Source organism: Mustela putorius, unplaced genomic scaffold, assembly GCF_011764305.1.
Source record: "Mustela putorius furo isolate JIRA1106 unplaced genomic scaffold, ASM1176430v1.1 tig00000382_pilon_pilon_pilon, whole genome shotgun sequence".
Lineage (NCBI taxonomy): Eukaryota > Metazoa > Chordata > Mammalia > Carnivora > Mustelidae > Mustela > Mustela putorius.
The window spans coordinates 566,450-579,179 of NW_025421367.1; the positions used below are offsets into that span (position 1 = coordinate 566,450).

Sequence of the window (12,730 nt, forward strand, 5' to 3'; positions counted from 1 at the left end):
TAATTAAAATGTGATCAAACCAAGAAGTAGTAAGTTTTAATAAACATAATATTTGTTTATCAAGATTCTGCAAAAGGTATAATTTAGGTAACCATTAAATCATGCCTCAAAGCAAATTTTGGTGAGTGCATTAGTTTTAAAACATTAAAATGAAACACACAATTTAAAATTAAGAAGTTCAGAATTAGCTACTAAATTCAGCAAAATAATGTATGAACTAAGATCTATGTTTTCCCCTTAAAATATTTATCTTGCAGTTCTTACTCCATATGTTTACATCTTAAATAAAAATACTGCCCATGTTTACATCAAATGACAAAACTGAAGTAACTCAAGGTTCATTCTGTTATCTTTATAGCTATGCTTTCATTTCATATTTGTATTTTGAATTTGTTGAATATGTTAATGTGTAGAACTACAGGGGTTAGAAACACAAACTGACTTTAAAGCTTGCTAGATGTTTCTCAAATGTTAATCTCTGTACAGAGTTCTCCTCAACTGGAACTTCTCCCAATTAACTTTCATCTAAAAACACAATGTTTAAGAGACAAGTAAGAATGTGCTAACTGATGTTGTAAAGTGTGTAAAATGTAAACATCTGAACCTGAAGTTACTAAATTAGGATTCAGATCCATAGAAAACAAACAAAACAACACATCTTTCAGAAAGGAGTTTTACAACTGACATTTTTAGAATTGTTGACTTATGGGAAATGCAGATGGCTTTTAGTCAGTTTTATTATTTTTTTAAATGCTTCACAGTCAGTGCATTCCTTTACTCTTTAGCTTAGAAACTTGTGGTGACTAAGATAACAAACAGCTTTCACTATATTCTGACAAGTATCAATGTTATGTGGTAAACAGAATATGAAGACAAACATTGTAAGTATTTTTATTTGTTCTTACTTTTCTGCATTTTAATGAGGGATGTTTTTAGAGTATATTTATTTGCAGACAGTTCATAAGCTTTTTGGCTGAAATCTTATTTTGGGGTTATTCATTTAAAGTATGACCTTTTAAGTACAACTATGCTTTTAAGGAAATACAGTGTAAAAAGCTGTATCTGATGCTTTTTTACTCAGATCAGCTACAAAATGAATGAAAGTTCCAAAGGGAAGAGTAAAAAAGTAGAAATTATAAAGTTTAGAATCATAAATTACTGACAGTTTACCTTTTCTAAAGTAATTATCCATACACATTCATGTTTGACAAAGTAATAGGCATTTAAACTACTGGTACAACACAATAGTAAATGCAAAGCATGGCGTACTGATCCTAATTAGGGCAATTACAGTTTAATATTTACAGTCTTTAGGTCCAAAAAAGTTATTTTTACTTTTCAGCTAACTTCAACTTTAAAACTGTTTTGTTCAATCAATTAATAAATACCAAACCCATTTTCTTCAATTCCTGAAATCATATAGGGCACACTTTTCATCCATATTGTGAAACCATTTATAAAATTTCTATAGCCATTTATAAGATTAATAATCATTTACCAGAAAATACCTGTAAACCCCTTCCCCCTTACCAAAACACAAGGCTACACACTTCACCACAAATGTTTATGATAAATCTCTCAGATTTATTTTAGGAACAAGAAGGCAATATTGCTAGTTTTATACTAGCAATAAAATTACACTGCAGTCTCTAACATGACCTTCACTTAATAGCTGAGAAAAAGAATCAAACTCTCTCGTAAGTGGGAAAAATATTTCTCTGCTTTATGTCACAAACAGCCCAAGTTAAAGTTAAAAATAACTTACTTTAAGTAACTTTTATATTGATTCTGATTGAGCATTCTTACTTTAAGCTATTATGTTTAGATTTTTGGTCTAAATCTATACCAATGCATTAAATATCTTGAAGTAAATTCATGAAATCCCTAAATCTTCATTCTCGTGGGAGAGTTCTATTTCTAATACACAAAAAGTTAAATATATTCTACCTATACAATAAACACAAACTTTTATTTAAATATATATATATCTAAATATTATTTATTAAAAAGACTTCCTATCATTTCTGAAAGTTTTCTTTTCCATGCCTTCAGCTAACATCCTTATTAACAAGAGGTTAAATAATTCTCAGTGAAGTCCATGCCCTAAATTTGTCTGCTCTCTCACTAATATGTTAAGAACTCTCAGAAGCTTGATGGTCTATAAAATCTGTTTTGTCATTTAATTGTATCAGATAATTATGTAATATATCATTGTTAATGTAGTCAACTCTGACATCATAAAGAACTATTGACTAGGATTTGTTTTTTTTACCTTGATAATGAGTCAGGCTCTCTTACTGTGTAATATTTCTTCATTTTATTGGCATTGTTAAGAACTCTAAAATTCCTTTCTCATTCCTCTTTTTCATTCTTATCTTACGGATCACTTTTTATTAAACTCAGTGAATTTTATTGCAAAATATTGTTGATATACAAGCTGAAACACATACTTAGAAAAGGAATACACATTGCTATTCTTGTTACCTACCAAATATGTTTTCAGATTATAAAAGTTTAATTTAAGATGTTTATGATGTCACATTTTAAAGCACCCTGAAAATACCAACTATAAAGATTTAATACTTTGTGTTATTTTTATATAGTATAGATATTGCATAAATTAAAATCTCATTAAGTTAATACCTTTTTGGTAATTTTGTGAACATAAGAAGTAAAATCTATTTTTTGTTTAAGATTTCTGAGTACTTTCCTTCATATTACATGATTATATCTCTAGGTAGTGTAGTCTGAAGTAAATCACATGGTTTACAAAATAAAATATGGACTTAGTCTTTACAATTTTTAATAAATACAACTAGAACATCTAGCCATCTGTTTCTGGAATTATACAAAGTTCAGTATAGATTACAGACCATCCTATTTTTCAGATTTTCAAATCATCATTGATATAGCACTATAAAATTGATAATGAATCTGATTTAAGCACTAACAGTTTCTAATGAAGAAGTCGCTGGATGGTTTACAGCAAATAACCTTGCAAGGAAAGTATACTTGTGGGCCAAGTATTTTTATCACTTACCAGCTCTTCCTGAAGTTGGGAGATGAGTTCGTCCCGTTCTTTTAGCTGCAGCTTCAGCAGTGAGCATTCATCTTTCATTATATCCTATAAAAACATCAAAGAGACAGCATAATAGGCTTAGCCCTTTCACTTTGCTCTTGATAAGCAAAGTCAGCTTCACACAGTGGGAGATAATTGCATATGACTAATGAAACTGAAATCTTCTCTACAGTGTGGTATTTTTCATAATATATTCTAAGTTGCAAAATAAACAAGCTAATGTATCTGAAGATATTATTGTATATATATACACACTTTTTTTAAAAAATCAGTCTCTCTCTTTGATATTCATTTGTCCATTTTGTTGCCAATAACAGAAACTAGTGAATTATCCTAAATTCTTTCTTCCCATTCTTGTACATACATAGTTGAGTAGAAAAAGGACGATACTGTAAGAGATACTTTTATCTACCATTTGTTCCCCTACTATAATGAAATATTAATCCCCAAACCAGTTACCATGTTACAGCCTTTGTCTTTAATGACATCTCTCTAATATTTGTCCCTTCCCCTAGAGCTCTATCTTTGTGCATTTAATCTTCTCACTGGTCAAGTACACTCAGGCACAGCCTCTGTGTACACAATACATCCATATCTAGGGCCTATATTACTGTATGCTGGTAACTCTCAGATAAAATTTAACTTAATCAAAACTCCTCCATCTTCCAAGCATCAGTCCACAAACAAAACTACTTCTTGAGCATATACTCACATTGTCCCATAGACATTCCAGGGCAACTATCATCTCATCATTTCCCCTCTACTTGAAAACTTCACTTCTACTTAACTTCTCACACCTTCCTAGTATCTAAAAATACCCAGGAAGCCATCCTATACTCTCAGTTTTTACTCACTCTGAACCAAATCTGATAACCTCTCTCATCTCTGTTTCTTTATTATGTCTTAGACTCACTCACTCTTCTCTAAACTCATTAACTTGCTTCTTTCCTGGCTTAATGCAGTAAGTTTCTAAACTGGTTTTCTATCACATTCCCAATTTGCCAGAGGTTTGCCATTAATGGGAATAAATTACATTCCCTCTTATTTAACAGCTGATCACCTCCTTCAGAAAAATAAAGAAGGCAATACCCTTTAGCACAGCATATAGTGCCTTTCGTTATCTGCTACTTGCTTATCTCTGGAGCTTCAAAGTTTTCATTTCCAACTTTCTTAACAACCTTCACTCATTCCTATAGAACCGAAACACAAGGTGTTTTATCTATCCTTGCTATACACACAGAAGTCTGGATTACACAGTCTTCTACCCACAGCACCCCTCTCTTCCCCACAACTGTGCTTTTAGAGGCATTTCAGACATTGCACCTTATTCCACTAGAGAGTTTCCCCTTGTTGGCTGAGTAAGATGTCCCCTGGGAGTAAGGGCATGCTCCATAGCATCTAAATCATACGTCATTTCATGCAATATTAATACTTTACGTGCTGTTTGCTTATTCCCCAGCCTCTTCGGACCTTTATCCCCCTCCACTTCAGCAAACAGACTATTTCATTAGCACCAAACACTGTAACTAATGTGTATAAGCTCAAAGCCAGATTTCCTTCCCATAAAATCACCAAATAAGTAATATAAGCATTAGAACTCCCACTTTTTCTGAATCTGTTAACTGAACTGGCAAGTAAAACAACAGCTAATGACTTAAAAACAACAACAATAACAACAGAATACTTGTTTATTTTGGTTTTCATGGTGTTAATAATTTCTACTTCCTCTAAACTAAGCAACACCAAACATATGATTTGGATTTACTAATTTCTTTCAGTTGTTTACAACCAGCTTGACTGGGAGAGGCTAATTAGCCTCCTTTTGCAGTAGGCCTATTTCTTCCCTAAATCATGTTTTCATAGAGTTTACACTCATTGTTTTTAATATTTATTTTCATAGATTTTAAATATTAATGCAAAGAACGCTTAGCCTGCTCCACAATATAAAGGAAAAAAAATAGCAAATTTAAGAGGTAGCTAAAAGAATAATCCTGCTTCTTAGAATCTGAGATCTAGGATCAAATTGTTGGGCTTTCAATTAACTAGCCCTGTGGCTCTGTGCTAGTAACTTGTGTGTGGAGGCTGACGATAACAGCAGACCATAAACTACCTGATGGCAAATACTACACTGTACTAATATTTATATTCCCAAAGCCTTGCATAATATCTCACTTAAGAAAAATTAATTCTTCTCATAAAATAAAATGTCACAGGTAAGTTCTTTAGGAGACAAATACTGAGGTGGAGTTAAGGGTGCAAATGGTTTATTAGAGATTAAACCCATGTAAAAAGAAAAGAAAAATCAGACTTGGGTAGGGAGATAGCTGGACCCAGGTTCATACCTGAGGAGTCCTCTGTCAGCCAAATGAAGAGATCCAGTGCCAAGAGCGCCTATTAAGGGAATAACAGGTTGAGGGCAAGTGGGCAGGCTCTTATATCACTCCCTGTTCAGTCACTGACTGGGGGCTGTCTCAAGAGCTAGATCTCAGCTGCTGTTATTTATTCTTTGTTTCAGATCATCCACAGAGGAGATTGACTTCAGCTAGAAAGAAGAGGCAGGCCCTTAGGGCATGAGCTAAGAACAAAAGGCAATCAGCCAACCACAGGACTTGGAGCTGGGCTGTGAGTCCTTTACTCAAAGATCTGGGCATCTGTCTGAATCTACTACAACTTTTTAATAGATTAATTATCAACAATATTTTTGTATGTTAATTAATTATTTTGTTGGTTAATTAATTTAAAATGGAAGATTCACCTATATTGTGACTAAAAGGAATCATAAAAAAATTGTTTTCTCACTTTATACAATTCTCTCATTTTGTTCTTGAGGAACTTCTTCAAGAAATTCATAATCTCACAGTTTTCAAGAAATTCATAATCTCACAGTTTTCAATCAGATAGGTGTAATATGTCATTTACATTTACTTATGGAATAATGCATTAATTATGTCATCAGAAGCCAATTTTTACAAAAACATTTATGATGACTATGCAATGAATCTTAGTCATTTAGAGTTTCATTTTTAGTAATATTCACAGAAATATTTGTTTAATAGATAAAATAAAATCCCTTGAACAACATTCTTAGCTTAAGGCTAAGAGCAATATCCCCTCAATATTCTCACTATGTTTGCAAATTTCTAGGATGTATTTGGCAGGATAATCTACTGAGTTAATAATCATATTAATGGGGACGCCTGGGTGGCTCAGTTGGTTAAGCAGCTGCCTTCGGCTCAGGCCATGATCCCAGGGTCCTGGGATTGAGTCCCACATCAGGCTCCTTGCTCGGCAGGGAGCCTGCTTCTCCCTCTGCCTCTGCCTGCCTCTCTGTCTGCCTGTGCTCACTCGCTCTCTCTCCCTCTGTCTCTGACAAATAAATAAAATCTTTAAAAAAAAAATAATCATATTAATGTGTAGAATTAATTCGATTTTAACATTCTTGATTTTTCAAATAACCAGATGCCTGGGTGGCTCAAGTCAGTTAAGCATCTGCCTTTGTCCCAGGTCATGATCTCAGAGTCCTGGGATCCAGTCCCGCATCTGGCTCCCTGCTCAGTGGGGAGTTTGCTCCTCCCTCACCCTCTGATCCTATCCCCTGCTCATGCCTGCTTTCTCCTTCTCTTAAATAAACAAAAGCTTAAAAAAAATTATTCCATTAACCTGTAGGCTAATGCAACCAATTTAACCTCGTACTTATTTCAAGATTTATTTATTTGAGAGAGAAAGAGCACACAGCAGGGAGGGGCAGAAGGAGAGGGAGAGAGAGTCTTTTTTTTTTTTTTTTAAGATTTTATTTATTTATTTGACAGATAGAGACCAGAAGTGGGCAGAGAGGCAGGCGGAGTGGGGGTCAGGCTCCTGTGAGCAGAGAGCCCGATGCTGGGCTTGATCCCAGGACCCTGAGATCATGACCTGAGCTGAAGGCAGAGGCTTTAACCCACTGAGCCACCCAGGTGCCCCAGGGAGAGAGAGTCTTAAGCACACTCCCCACTCACTGTGGAGCCTGACACCGGGCTCAATTTCACAACCCTGAGATCATGACCTGAGCTGAAATTAAGAGTTGAACTAAGCTTCTGCTTATTTAAATGTATATTACTCATTGATAGGAAACTACAGATTTTAATAATTATGATATTTTCTCATTTAAGCACAATTTTCAGGACTAAAATTCAATTCAATTTTTTAAAATTAAATTATATTATTATAAATTCATTAATTATTTATAAATATGGAACTCAGAGTGTGGTAGATTAAAGATAGCTACAAATATTTTGTTACTATTCCTACTGAAAGATGGAGGCCAATGCTCTGTCTTTGGATCTAGGCTGGTTTTATTGTTTGACCATGAGGATACGATGGAATTAACTCTACATGACTTCCAGGACTAGATAAGAAAAAGCCTTTCAGATTCCACAACTGATCTCCTACAATGCTCCTTTCTCAGGAAGCCAACCAATGCTCCTTTCTCAGGAAGCCAACAGCCATGCCTAAAAGTAAAACCACATGTACTTCTGTTGACAGCCCCCTATGAGCTGTGAGAGGATATCCAGCTTCAATTGTTAGCCCTGAGAATGAGCCATTTTGCACATCTAGCCAAGTGGAGCTTTCAAGTGACCAAAGCCCACAGCACTATCTGACCATAACTGCCCAAGTTGAATTGTTCCCAAATTCCTGACCTGCAAACAGTGAACAATTAAAATTATTATTTTATACAATTAATTTTAGTACTGCACATGTGGACAAAAACTCCAAATTATTATAATTAGAATTATAGTTGTAAAAATTGTATGCAGCTAGTTTTTAAATAGAATTTTTTGTAATTTATGTTTTTTTGTGATTTAAGTTGTAGTTTAAATAGTGCAATTGTCAAATAGCTCATTTCATGCATGAAAGGAAGATTTATGACCTCATTTCACAAGTTACTAGAGAAGCAGACATACAGATACAAAAGCAGTTTACAAATTATCTTATTCTTGTACTTTTATTTGATAAATCTGGAAAGTTAGAACCAGATACTCAGATATTCAGGAAATTTGTCCCAAATTCACTTAGCTGACTTCAATCCCATATATTCCATAATTTATTTTTGCCTAGAATTAGAACCAAATCATTGTGTCAGACTATTATATAAACAGAAATCAAATGCCAAAAAAAAGAGGCAAGTAGAATCCATAAATCATTTTGAAAATGGTCGTATGCTGAAATTAGAAATACATGTTTAAAAAAATCACATAATTTCTAACTCATATACCTCCATATAATTCTGCAGGTAAACTTATTAATGTAATTCTGGGCTGCTATTCACAAACACATATCAAAATTGGTATTAAGTCATCATGATTCTTTCTATTTATAGACATCTGGAGGGCTTTACTTTATGATTTACAAGTTATTTCCTCATTCTTGTAAACAAAAAGGTCAAAAGATTTTTAAAAAATAAAGGAAAGAGACAACTCTATCAGAGAAAAGAAGGACAGAATGTTATGAACAAGTAGAAAACAAAAGAAATAGGAATATGGTAGGAAAGGACAGCAGGGCAGAGGTTACAAAACACAAAAATGTATAATAATAGACAATGTATTTTGCAGCTCTACCTAACTAACTGACCTTCTGTAATTCTTATGTTACTGAGTTTTAAAGTAGCATGCTACCTGCAATACCTGAGCAGCTAGAGAAATAAAGTAATGTAGGCATATAGTCACAGGAGCATAAGAGGAACTGCTTCTTGAATATTGAAAACAAAGAGTGCTTGGGTGGCTCAGTTGGTTAAGTGTCTGCCTTTGGCTCAGGTCATGATCCTGTTGTCCCAGGATCAAGCCCCACATCAGGCTCCCCACTCAGAGGCTCCCTCTGACCCTCCCTGTTCTCATGCTTTCTCTTTCTCTTTCTCTCAGATAAGTAAATCTTTTAAAAAGTGAATAAAAACACCAGTCTAATTCCTTATCATTTAATTTGAAATAATTGAAAAAATATAAAACATTGCAATATTAACACTACATCATGAAAAATTGTCTTTTTATATTCAATTAAACATTCTGGATATTACTTTATACATTCCCTTTTGAGAAGAATTAACATTTCATTGATTTACAGCATATTTCCTAAATATTTTTATAGAAATATAAAAATTAAAAAGGTGTTCAAAGTGAGTACTTTAGAAATACATATTTTTAGCATATAGATCAAATCAGGAAACAGCATTATCCCTTGACACAATGGCATACTGGCTTTGATTTTCCAAAAATCAAAGATCAGCATAATATTTTCATTTGCAAGTCTTACTCTTAGGAAATTTTAAGACTTCTTACTGTTCTTCATCACTCAAAAGAAAATGATAATGATACCTGATATGTTTATAGGATAGGGGCTTTATAATTTGTAGAACAATTTTATGTACAGAATTTCTTTTTATAATAGAATATCTCCCTGCCATATCCACAATAGCCAAACTATGGAAAGAACCTAGATGTGCATCCACAGATGAATGGATAAAGAAGATGTGGTATATATACACAATGGAATACTATGCAGCCATCAAAAGAAATGAAATCTTGCCATTTGCAACAACATGGATGGAAATAGAGCGTATCATGCTTAGCGAAATCAGTCAAGCGGAGAAAGACAACTATCATATGATCTCCCTGATATGAGGAAGTGGTGATACAACATGGGGGCTTAAGTGGGTAGGAGAAGAATAAATGAAACAAGATGGGATTGGGAGGGAGACAAACCATAAATGACTCTTAATCTCACAAAACAAACTGAGGGTTGCTGAGGGGAGGGGGGTTGGAAAAAGGGGGGTGAGGTTATGGACATTGGGGAGGGTATGTGCTTTGGTGAGTGCTGTGAAGTGTGTAAACCTGGTGATTCACAGACCTGTACCCCTGGGGATAAAAATATATTATATGTTTATAAAAAATAAAAAAATTAAAAAGAAAGAATATCTCTTGACCAGTTATTAGGCAAAATGGTATATTTCTAGGATAAATAAAGGCTTGAGGCATAAAAGTGAAGCAAAAAAGCAATTTCAGCAAAGGTCAAACTAAAGGAAATAATTAATAATATTAAGACCCTTAGGATGTTTTCCTCAACTTCTCAAAAAAATTTATTGTATTTCTACATTTTTTGGAATCATTAAAAACATTACCCTACCTGAGAAATCTGCTAGGATGTTGAAACAGTTCCATGAGACCATGGGCTTGTCATTTCCACATTGTTGGACTGCTCTTAGATTCACTTTCTTACATCAGTAAGAAAAAGTTGGGTAGCATAACTCTTTTAATCTACTTTACCTTATTTTTTTTTCTATACAGTAAGTGAAGAGAACATGTTAATCTAAGTCATGATCCTTATAAAAAATATTTACTCAAAGTTTTTACTATTTTATTATTTGTTTCATCCAGGACTTTTTTTTTTGGTTAAAAGTAAAATTTAAAAAGACTCCAAACTTTTTGCAGCAAGATGGTAGAGTAGGAGACTTAATATTGTTGGATCCCAGGAGTTCAGCTAGAAAATTATCAAACCATTCTGAACACCTACAAACTCAAGAGAAGATTGAAGAGAAGAGCAGCAACTCTAGGAACAGAAGAGTGACCACTTTCTGGAAAGTAGGATGTGTGAAGAAGTGAATCCAAGGCGATATATGGGAGGATAGACCATGGGGGGAGGGGCCGGCTCCTGGCAAGCAGTAGTGCAGGGGAGTACAAAATCAGAACTTTTCGAAGTCTGCTCCACAGAGGGACATCACTCCAGAGGCTAAGAAGGGGGTCACTGAGACAGTGTGGCCTCAGAACCCACAGGGTCACAAAAAGACCATGGGGTACTGAGTGTGGCAGAGCCCCCAGGTATCAGAGTGGGGAAGCTGGTTGCAGAGATGGATCTGAGGAGTGGGCTCTCAAGCCAAGATTACCTTAAACTGTGATCTGAGGCACAGTTGAGTCACTGATCTTTGAGCAGGGACCCCACAAGTGGCAGATCCAGGGAGACCCCCTCCTTCTTCCTCCAGAAGCACTGCAGTGCACTGCAGGAATTTGCTGAGTTTGGAGACTCCAAAGGGGGCCATGTGCCAGAGACAGAAGTCTCAGTTACAGGCTGGGTGAGCTCAGAGTGTGGCCGAAGACCAGAGAGACAGGACTGACTGAATGCCTTTCCCTGAGGACAACTGAAGAGTGGGGCCCCAAGCTCTTACCTCCTATGGGGCTGGAGCTTGGGAGGCCACCATCTTCATTTCCATCTTCCAAAGCCGTACGGAAAGCTTGCAGGGAAAAAAAGCTCCCGAGACCAAAACCAAGCTGATTATTTAGCCTGGCCCCCGGCAAGGGCAGTGCAATTCTACCTTGGGTAAAAACATTTGAGAACCACAGGAACATGCCCCTCCCCCAGAAGATCAATAAGAACATCCAGCCAAGATCAAGTTCACCAATCAATGAAAATGGCAAAACTTCAGAACTACCGGAATACTGCACATGGAATTCATGGCTTTCTTCCAATGATTCTTTAGTCTTTCAAAGTTAAATTTTTTTAATTTTATTTTTTTCTTATTGTATTTAAAAAAATTTTCCCCTTTCCTCTTTTAACTTTTTAAACTATTTTATCTTATCAATACCTTTTTAAAAGTCTTTTTAAATTTTCACTGTTATAGTCATATTCCATCCCTTCATTATATTTAGCCTTATTTTTTGTATACAGATAGGTTTTCCCTTCTTTAAAATTTTGGGATATAGTTTCTTCTAACAGATCAAAATATACCCTAAATAATGCATGGGTTTGTTCTAGTCTCTAGCCTGATCACATTCTTTCCATATTTTTTTTCCAAGCAACTTCTTATCAATTATTTTTTTAGAATCTTTTTTTTTTAATTTTCATCTTACAGTCATATTCCATCCCTTCGTTGTGTTTCCCTTATTTTTTAATATATGTAAGTTTTTCTTTCTTTAAAATTTTGGGAGGCAGTTTCTTCTAACAGACCAAAATATACCCCAAATCAAGGGCGTGGCTCTGTTCTATTCACCAGTCATATATATATATATATATATATATATATATATTCATTTTTTTATGCATTCTTCTCTATCCCCCCCACCCCAGTTTTGGGCCTCTTTTGACTTGATTGGTGTATATTTTTCTGGGGATGTTGCTACCCTTTTAGTATTCTGTTCTCTCATTCAACTGCTCTTACCTGGATAAAGCAACAAGGTAGAAAAACTCACCTCAAAAAAAAAAAAAAAGAAAGAAAGAAAGAAAAAAAAAGAAGAAGAGGCAGTACTGATGGCTGGGGACCTAATCAATATGGACATTAGTAAGATGTCAGATCTAGAGTTCAGAATGATGATTATCAAGGTGCTAGCTAGGCTTGAAAAAAGAATGGAAGATACTAGAAAATCCCTTTCTGAAGAAATAAAAGAACTAAAATCTAACCAAGTTGAAATTTAAAAGCTATTAATGAGGTGCAATAAAAATCAGAGGCTCTTACTGCTAGGATAAATGAGGAAGAAGAGAGAATTAGTGATATATAAGACCAAATGATGGAGAATAAAATAAAATAAGTAAATAAATAATAAAATAAATAAATAAAATAAAAGCTGAGGAAAAGAGAGATACACAACTACTGGACCACGAAGAGAGAATTCCAGAGATAACTGATACCATAAG

General features: G+C 34.6%; 1 protein-coding gene across 2 annotated transcripts in view; it reads right to left on the reverse strand.

Annotated features, from left to right (window-relative positions):
* Nucleotides 1-12,730, reverse strand: part of CCSER1 (coiled-coil serine rich protein 1) — a 907,623-nt gene that overhangs the window by 261,573 nt on the left and 633,320 nt on the right. For both annotated transcript variants that reach the window (XM_045079361.1, XM_004756068.3), the window contains exon 8: nt 3,041-3,124. In XM_045079361.1, the coding sequence (XP_044935296.1) occupies nt 3,041-3,124 (84 nt within the window). The remainder of the gene's footprint in view (nt 1-3,040; nt 3,125-12,730) is intronic.